Source organism: Pteropus medius, unplaced genomic scaffold (assembly GCF_902729225.1).
Source record: "Pteropus medius unplaced genomic scaffold, Ma_sr-lr_union100, whole genome shotgun sequence".
NCBI lineage: Eukaryota > Metazoa > Chordata > Mammalia > Chiroptera > Pteropodidae > Pteropus > Pteropus medius.
In genome coordinates this window covers 7,682,599-7,692,938 of record NW_024342257.1, presented here as the reverse complement: position 1 = coordinate 7,692,938, position 10,340 = coordinate 7,682,599, and the positions used below count along the sequence as shown (strand labels likewise).

The 10,340-nt window shown below is 34.0% G+C and overlaps 1 protein-coding gene across 1 annotated transcript; it reads left to right on the top strand.

Moving 5' to 3' along the window:
* The first annotated feature begins 302 nt into the window (after window positions 1–302).
* Window positions 303–3,409, top strand: PABPC5 (poly(A) binding protein cytoplasmic 5). The gene is made up of 2 exons (XM_039859289.1): window positions 303–529; window positions 1,174–3,409. The coding sequence occupies exon 2, from the start codon at window positions 1,198–1,200 to the stop codon at window positions 2,344–2,346; it is 1,149 nt and encodes a 382-aa protein (XP_039715223.1). The 5' UTR covers window positions 303–529; window positions 1,174–1,197; the 3' UTR covers window positions 2,347–3,409.
* The last annotated feature ends 6,931 nt before the right edge of the window (window positions 3,410–10,340 follow it).

Below are 10,340 nucleotides of genomic sequence, written 5' to 3'. Positions count from 1 at the left end.
GCTATATCCTATTTCCTAAACAGAAATGATTTAGGAAATCAGTTAAAAAAATAAAATATAAAAAACCTTATGAGAGTTCTTTCCGCCTAAGTTGTCACCTCCTCTGATTTTTGGGTCAGCAGACTAAAAATAATATTTTAAAATAATTAATAAATAAAACTTCAATAATAAGAACAAATCTAAAAACCATTTTTTTTCTTTTTTCTCTCTCTCTCTCCTCTTTTTTTTTTTTTTAAATCTTGGCACAGAGAAGCGGGAAGTTACTTAGCACGGTTCCGGGTTTCCTCGCGCCCCGCCCTACCACAGCTACAGGCTTTTCGTCCCTGGGTCGGTTTGTCTTGCGGAGAGCAATCCCTGTCCATCGGTCAGAGCTCTGCCCGCCCGCCGCGCATCTGTCCTTCTCTTCTGACTCCGCCCCGCATCTGTCCGGAACCGCCTCGCGTCTGAGCTGACCCAGTGCGCGTCTGCCAGTCAGTCCCTCCGGACCTGCCGCGAGTCTCAGGCTGCCGAAATCACCGCGCGTCACTCGGTCCGTACCCAGTGGGCATCTTGGGTATCTGGGCGGTCTCCGGTTCCCCGCGCGTGTGTCTGTCTGTCTGTCTCTGTCTGATCCGCCGCCTGCAGCCTGCCGGCCCAACGCACCAAGTGCAGTCAGCTTTCGCTGACGTTCAGTGTGTGTAGCGGCCTTACTTAGCTGGGAGACCGCCTGAGACCGGCCAGGCAGCCGGCGGAGGAATACACGTTCGGCGCCCCTGCCCTTGTTGATGTAATTTTAAGCCAACAGGAGCTCGAGGCCTATATTTATGCAGAAAACGGATTGCGAGGCCTTGGTCTGCAATGCTAGATATGGGGAGCCGCTTGATGATTTCTTACAATTTAACAGAGAAAGGGAAATTTCTTTCCTACTGCTGGCTTTTGAAACATTTTAAATCTGAATGGGTGGAAATTGTAAATCCCTAAGGTACAAGAGATTTGTTATTAGGGTGCCTTTTTGTCTGATGCGTTCTGAGCCTACTGACCAGGTGTTTCTGAACTTCATTTTCTCAGCCTCAACAGGGTTTCTGAGTCTGCTTTTTAGCTTCCTTCGCCTTGGCGTTTTTCTATTCGTGAACAGCTGCTTGGCCCATACCTTAGAGAAAGCAGCTTTTTTTTTTTTCCTCTCTCTCTCAACAGAATCTCCTCTCTGTGCTCAGAGAGATGGGGAGTGGGGAGCCTAATCCTGCTGGCAAGAAAAAGAAGTACCTCAAGGCTGCCTTGTACGTGGGTGACTTGGACCCAGATGTCACCGAGGACATGCTATATAAAAAGTTCAGGCCTGCTGGCCCCCTGCGCTTCACCCGAATCTGCCGTGACCCGGTGACCCGCAGCCCCCTGGGCTATGGCTATGTTAACTTCCGTTTTCCTGCGGATGCAGAGTGGGCCCTGAATACCATGAATTTTGATTTGATTAATGGCAAACCATTCCGCCTCATGTGGTCTCAGCCAGATGACCGCTTAAGAAAATCTGGAGTAGGAAATATATTCATCAAAAACCTGGACAAATCCATAGACAATAGGGCCCTTTTTTATTTATTTTCTGCTTTTGGAAACATTCTCTCTTGCAAAGTAGTATGCGATGACAATGGCTCTAAGGGTTATGCCTATGTGCACTTTGACAGCCTGGCGGCTGCCAACAGAGCCATCTGGCACATGAATGGAGTGCGGCTCAACAATCGCCAAGTTTATGTTGGCCGATTCAAATTTCCGGAAGAGCGGGCAGCTGAAGTCAGAACCAGGGATAGAGCAACTTTCACCAACGTCTTTGTTAAAAACTTTGGAGATGACATGGATGACGAAAAACTGAAGGACATTTTCAGTGAATATGGGCCAACTGAGAGTGTTAAGGTAATAAGAGATGCCAGTGGGAAATCTAAAGGCTTTGGATTTGTAAGATACGAGACACACGAGGCTGCCCAAAAGGCTGTGCTAGACCTGCACGGAAAGTCCATCGATGGGAAAGTCCTATATGTTGGACGAGCACAGAAGAAAATCGAGCGCCTGGCTGAGTTAAGGCGAAGATTTGAACGGCTGAGATTGAAAGAAAAAAGTCGGCCTCCGGGGGTGCCTGTCTATATTAAGAACCTGGATGAGACAATCGATGATGAAAAGCTGAAGGAGGAATTTTCTTCCTTTGGATCAATTAGCCGGGCTAAAGTGATGGTGGAAGTGGGGCAAGGCAAAGGGTTTGGGGTCGTCTGCTACTCCTCTTTTGAAGAGGCTACCAAAGCAGTGGATGAGATGAATGGTCGCATAATGGGCTCCAAGCCCCTGCATGTCACCCTGGGGCAGGCCAGGCGCCGGTGGTGAGAATAAGAATGCTCAATTTATTTCAGCCTTAAGCTGGTGCCTACTTAGTTTGGGCTACTTTGTGATAAGAGGTTATTTTATGTCAATTCACGTTTTTTTGTGTGTTTTTTTTTAAGTGAATATTTGCTTTAAAAAAATGTGAAACTAGAAAACCTTGTTCATTTTAGTAAATAACATAATTTCTAATTGTAAAACTCATTTTGTACTATTTTTTGATATAATATTCTTAGAAAAATGGAGAATAAAGTTTATTCCTCCACCCATTTTTATTCCTAAACGAGTCAAGGTGAGATAATTGAGTATATTTCCTTCCTTGTTTCAATAATACTGCTAAATTTGATTTCATCTATGAAAATATTCTCAAAATGGTCCTTCTGAATCTATCACAGTGAAAACTCCTAACTTGCTTTTTGAGAAATCGATAGTGCAGGGGAAAATGTATGTCAGCCAGTTATCATTTGTGCATAATTTCACTTTAAATTATAACATAATATGACTTCTTTTAAAAAGATGTGAGCTTCTTTCCTTCCTTTTATTTATTTATATTATTATCCTTTTCAAGATATAGTTTGGGTAGACCACAGACTCAGTAGTGGCTTTGTCTAAGTGTTAGGAGTTTTCATTATTAATGTAATGCCCAGAGATTACATGGTGTTTTCTCAATCAGTACCTTAGAAAATTAACACTTCAGGTATTAATTATTTAAATTTTAAATTTCATCTTAAAAAACTTTCCTGAGAAATTTGATATTTGAGGACAGTCTACAGAGCATTCTTACCACTCATTTTTCTAAACTCCTTTGTATGTATACTTGAATAATGTTAAATTAACAAGATGGATAACTGTACTGAACTGCCTTTACATAGAGATAATTTTAAGATTTTACCTTCAGCTATTATTGTGTCAATATAAAAGTTAAATAATCTATATAATGTTAAAAACTACCTTGAATAACATCTATTAAATTTGTCATTATCTCTTGTAAATTGCTGAATATATCCATGTGATAATATTCACACTTGTTTCAAAATTAAAGAAAAGGTTGTCACTCTTGAGTAAATCATATGCTTCTATCTATCACATGAGAACTGTTAATCCAGTATGTATCTCTTTATGTCTGGTTGCTCGGAAATTGTGACAAAATGTTCTGTTCTGTTACAGTTATATCATTTAGATTGTAATTTCTAGATTACGGATTTTCTGTACTTCACTTGCAGTTCCCTCTTCTTCCCACTCATCTACCTTCCAGCCATGTTACACTTACTTTTATGTTTCCTTCTGATTTTCTCTCTTTTAATATATTCCACTTCAAATTCGTTTTGGAAGTTGAGAAATATGTAAAATTTACATATTTATGTAAAATTTAAACAATTACATTTAAAAAAATATGATTTACTCATATCACAGATCCAACTGTAATTAAATGTCTATTCTTAGTTGTTTTTTATTACTTTATATAGAAATCTTCAGTTTCATACATAATGCAATATAAATATATAATTTGTTAACATTTTTGTTAGCAATTTGCCCACAAAATAATGAGAATAAACTGTTTCTATGTAATTATTTGTAAATTACAAATATATTCATTATCAAACATTTTCAAGTGGAAATCAGTTTTTTCAATTTTAAACATAATACATGCTGATTCTAAAAAATGTACACATTACTAAAATTCATAAAAAATTCATAAAAAAGGAAGCAAAATTCTCACAGTTCAGAGATAACCACTATTAATATTTTCAATACATGCATATCCTCCCATGACTTTTTTCCTATGTATACACACATTGTTTTACAAACAAAAAAGAAAACATACTATATGTACTGTCATGTTTTTTTTTTTACTTTAAACTAAAACATAACCATCTTTACATGTCAATAAATATCTATCTGTATCATCATTTTAATGACTACGTAGTATTCCATTTTGTGGATGTACTATAACTTATCTAAGTAGTTCATTATTGAATAAGATTTATATGTTTTTCAATGTTTTCTACATTTGTAAATAATGTTGTGTTGAACATCCTTGCTTAAGAACATTTTTGAGTTATATGAGCTTGACAAAAAATATCTATAGCATGTAAAAGCTTAAAACTGGTAGAAAAATTAAAATGCACATCATTGCTAGATGTATCACAATTTTGAAAAACGTTCAAGATATAGTCTTCAATTAAACTGACAAAAGAAAAACTAAAATAATGGGATATAATTTTCATAGTTTATAAGACTACTTGCTTTACATCTTTCTGATCATTAAAATATATGAAAATGATGCAACTCCAAATAAAATTTAAATAGTTACATTGGTTATTATTTACCATATTTACTTCTTTTTACTCATTACCAATTTGCATTTACATTTATAAACTTGAAGTCTCATTATTAGTCTAAAGTTTTTACAAATGCTTCGATTCAATATAAATTGCTAAAACTTTCTAGAAGGTAAAAATCTTCAATCATAAGCATTTAAAACATTTCAGGAAATTAAGTATTTAAATTATTACTATTTTCAAAAAGTTAGCCAGTGTAATGAACTTAAAATGTACTTAAATACACATAAAATATACATGTTAAGACCCTGCAAAACAATAAAAAAAAAAGAAAAAAAAACTAAATTCAATTGGTGAAAAGCAGGGGAAAATATAAAAGAAAGATAATCTCTCTTTGAGCACAAACACCTGTATAGTTTTTTAATCTTCTATATTTTATGTTTAGCTACATTTAATAGACTCCTTATAATTAATGTTTCCAAGGGGGAGCACAAATACAAAAGCTTAAATCAGTAACAAAGCATTAAAAATATATTGTTATTCATTCCTAGCTCATGATAATTAGTAAAAATTGGTAAAACTATACTATCAATGATCAACTTAACAATGGATTTTTAATACGAGTTTTTTTAAAGCTTTTCAAAACAGTCACTTACACAAACTTCAAATGTGCCCAAGGAGAAGAAAATTAAGAACATTGCTTTGTGATTACAAACCATCACATTAAAGGTTATTTGGGGGAAGCTTTTCTGTACAGGAAGTTTCACACATACTGGTGCTTTTCTGATTATATCTATGGTTAAGGAGGAAAATAAAATGTTATATGTGTAAATGATATTTTTAGCCCAGTGAAAAAAATGTAAGAATATTTATTTTTTAAGGGAATATTTAGCAATGGAGAGATTGTCACCTTACTCATAAATAAATGGCCTAATTTAAGGGAACAGTTAGAAATGTATTTGTAAATGACTGAATATAGATGATAACAAATGTTCCCAGCACTTGTGAGAATACCTGGAATATAGTTAGCATTCCATGATTACTTGTTGAATTAATGACTAAATAGCCTATGGATCATATCCTTTTATTTGTTTGTTTTCTAATTCTCAGTATTTGACAACAAGAGAAATGAGTTATTACAGAATAAGCTATTTTTATTAACTCTCATCCTATGAAGAAAATTGAAAGTCATTGGTTACATAGATTGGTATTTCTAACATAGTGTTACTGGTGACATAAATTCATGCTTATACTGTTAAGGTATTATCAATGCTTTCACACTTCTCATGCTTTTTTCCTTCATTATTATTAAACACTCAACTGATGAACCTTTCTTAGACAAAGCTGCTAATAATTGGCATAACTTAAATAAAAGTCTATTTGTAGAGAAACTTTTTAAAATAAATTAATGGAATGTTGCTTCAAGACCAAGACTATTCCACAAGATTTTGCTGCTACATTGAATCAAGTGATCGCGAGAATCCCTGAGAGATTAGTGCTTGCACATGTGAAATTAATTGATTCTTACATATTTCGAGGAGTTATTTACTTCCCATGAAGTGTAACCTAACAAATAGTTTTTTAGAGCCTCAAGAGAGTTAATGTATCCCACTTGCCCCCAGGAGATAATGGTCAGTAGTTAGAAATAATGTAGCTACCACTGGAAATCTGAGAAGAGAAAGGCCTGACTAACTTAAACATACACATACTGAAGATATAATTCCTATGAAACTTTAAAAACTAACTCCAAGTACTTTCACCCCCAGAAGTCAGTTAATTTTTAAAGTTCTCCCATTTAGCCCCCCAAAAAGGATTCACTTACTTACTAAATTTCTCATCAAAAGTAGATAAGAGTAAAGGAGGTCGAATATAAGGTGACGGGTGGAAATCTGACTTTGGGTGGTGAACACACAGTGCAATATACAAATGATGTATTATTGAATTGTACACTTGAAACCTATGTAATTTCATTAATCGATGTCACCCCAATAACTTCAATTAAAAATATTTTTGAAAAACAGGATTTGTGAATGAACTCAAGAATAATTCAAAGAAGGGGAATAGAGAAATAAAGAGTAATTTAAAAGTTATAAATGTTAATTTAATACTGTGAAGACAGGAAAATTCTGCCTAGTTTGATATCTACTTTAAGGTGAAGCAGCATGAATAAAAAGTTTTTATTCAATCTGATTATTTTTGACACTGATTTGACTACTACAGTAATACTAAACCTCAGGAACATTTCATTTATAAGTGAATATCTTAAATAATTATTAGTGCTAATCTGCTCCTCTCTGCTTCTTACCTCCACGACCTAATCTCAGTACCATTCTTACTGAACACTGAAGTTTAAATAAGGTATTTCTGGTTTACTACATAGTTTGTCTAGACATCATCTCAGAATTTTCTATTAGATGTGCATGTATGTTGTATTGTACCATTTTGTTGAGATAAAGTTTCAGGACTTGCATGTTAAGCTGAAGTAGATATGGGAAATGTCTACTTTTTACTTGTGGATGAATGTATCTATCTGAAGATATTCTTTTTAAAAAATGTAATATCAGAATGATGCTAATTAAACCAACAGATAAGCTATGGGGTCTTTTTGGAATTGTGGTTTCATCATGTATACATGGGCTGGTGGATCTGAATACCAAAGACTGGGTAGACTATATATAGTTAGAAATATATATTGCTAATATGGGACAAATTTTGAGATATGAAAGTGACATTCCAAGAATAACAAGAGATAATGCTAAGAGAAGCTACCCAACTTTTCTGAAGTGGCAACACAGGCAATGAAAATTATCTATATACAACCTTTAGTTGTTTGAGACATACCACAGTAATGTGAACTCCCTCAGGCAAAGAGTGAAAATATATAATATAGGAAAATATAATTTTCTGAAAGTTCTATTATATTTTGATATAAGTAAAACAAACTGAAAGAATAAAGAACAAGTATGAACTAAATATGTTTCTTACTTTAGACTCCAAAAGAAAAAAAGTTTTACTTCAGGCAGAATGATTTTCTTAGACCAGTGGGTCATTTTCATTATTTTTTTCTCTTTAGGTTATGAGAAATGCATGTACTTAACCTATTTTAATGCTCAAAGACAAATATATTCTATTTATAAGTGACATATAAACCATAAAACAGTGTCACAAGCTTTCCTCAACAGCAAGTTTTGTCATACAGATCACTTAAGCTGGGTTTCTGATACAAGTAATTACATACTTGACCTTTTATCTCTAATCTGGGGCCAAAAATTTAAATGATTTTATTCAGTATTAGGTATCTATCAGTAAAAGAGAGAAGAATTTCAGATAAATTGAACACACATATTTTGAAATGTAAACTACAATTTAATGCTAATTAATACATCATCCCCTGGGAAAGAGCTCTCATAAAAGTATGTAAAAGTGAGGATTGGCTACAAAGGGCAAAAAAAGTCTTGGAAATCCTTCATGACTACTAAGAGAGGGGAGCCACATTTCTCTGGTGCGACATCATATGTAGGCTTAAAAGAGCATTGAGAATGCAGAGAAGGTGGAGAACAGAGGAAAGATTTGGCCCTTATGACTATGAAACTGTGGCACCTCATGGAAACTTCACTAAGAAGAGTCAGCTTTCATGCTTAAAATTGTTTCAGAAGATAAATTATTTCCTCCTTTCTTAGGTTTACATATACTACCTAGAAATTTTGAGACATCCTGGAATTCTTATTAAGGTATTCCAGTCATAATTCCTAACTTAACAACAATGATTCTAAAGTGTGTTGTAGTGTTTTGAATTTTAAAGCTCCCTATGTTTTGTAGTTTGTACTCAGATGTCCCAACATTTGCTCTTTTTTAAGGTGCATTAGTAAATTTCTAAGTTTACTATGACACAAATGGTAAATCATTCCTATAAAAAAAGATCAAGGTTCGTATGACGATTGGGATGGGAAGCAGTGCTAATTCTAGTAAAGTTAAATCGTGTGTTTATGGGGAAATTAGATGGATGGATGGACTTGTGCATACCTACATGCATATATACATAATCAAAAATAAAGAGGAAATAAAAGGGAGATAAGAACAAATAAATGGAACCCAGGAAGAATGATGTATCTATTATTACATGGAGTTCAAATTAAGAACCACAGACCTCCTAGACAAAAAAAAAAGAACAAAAACAATGCTTGGATTCCCAAGCGAGGTTGTCTTCCAAGTAAAGATAATTAGGCAAATGATGACAGGTGGAAATAGCCATAGGTGACTTACTCCAGTGATATCTTTACAATGAACTGATATTTACCAGCATGCTGGTGGTGAAGTATATGCCCACATGTAGTTAAAAAGCAGTATTGAAATTAGCTCTGTGCAAGTTGGCATTCTTTGTTTCTCAAATTTGGTCCAGAGTATAACAGAATGACCTGGGGTGATTTGTTAAAATTGAGATTCCTAGGACTCCCTTGGCTTGCTGAAACAAAATTAATGTACTAGTAGTGAGATGGAGTGAGAAGCAGAAATCTACAGTTTTTCATAGCTTCAGAAGATTCTTATTCAATCTTATAAAGGTCTAGAACAGGAGCTAGCAAACTTTCTGTAAGGACCAAATAGTAATTATTTTAGCCTTCGTGGGACAACAGGTAAGATCAAGGATATTATTTGGGTACTTATATAACAAACAAACGAAAATATATCCATACATTTTAAAAAATTTTATTAAATTTATTGGAGTGATATTGTTTAATAAGATTATATAGGTTTCAAGTGTACAATTCTATAATACATCATGTGTATATTGCATTGTGTAATCACCACACAAAGTTGAATCTCTTTCTGTCACCATATATTTGACCCCCTTTACCCTCTTCTACTCCTCCCACCCCACTTCTCTCTGATAACTACTAAACTGTTATCTGTATCTGTTTTTATTTATTTGTTTATCTTGTTTGCTCATTTCTTGCTTTCTATTTTACATCCTACATATGAGTGAAATCATATTGTTCTTTACCTTTTCCATCTGACTTGCTTCATTTAGTATGATTCATCCATGTTGTTGCAAATGGCAGCATTTTATTTTGTTATGGCTGAGTTGTATTCTTTTATATAGATGTATTACATCTTCTTTATCAAATCACCTATTGAAGGACACTTCAGTTGTTCCCATGTCTTGGCCACTGTGAATAATACTGCAAAAATGAACATAGAGCACATATATGTTTATAAAGAAATGTTTTCAAACTTTTTGGGTAGATACCCAGAAGAGGGATTACTGGGTCATACGGTAACTCTCGTCTTATTTTTTTGAGGAACATTCATACAGTTTTCCTAAACATTTTAAAATTCACAAAATTCAAAATGTACTAATGATAATGATAATAAAATAGTATATTTGGTAATACAATTCTAATGAGAAGAATTTGAGGGTGTTACATTTCACTTAATTAGGGTCAAAGTTGGTTTCCACAATTATCAAATAAATTGTAAATACATTTATCTGCAAAAACATTTTTTAGCTTGCGGCTCATAGAAAACCAAGTGGCTCCCCAGATTTGGACTGCAAGTTAGAGTTTTTCAACCCCTTATCTAGAAATTCTGATCTAGACTGGCCTAGAAAGTATTTTCTAAGGTTAATTATTTAGGACACATAATTTAAAAACAAATTATTAACTGATATCATTCAATAAAATAAGTTTAAAATGAAATAGTTAAACTATGAAACAAAATAAT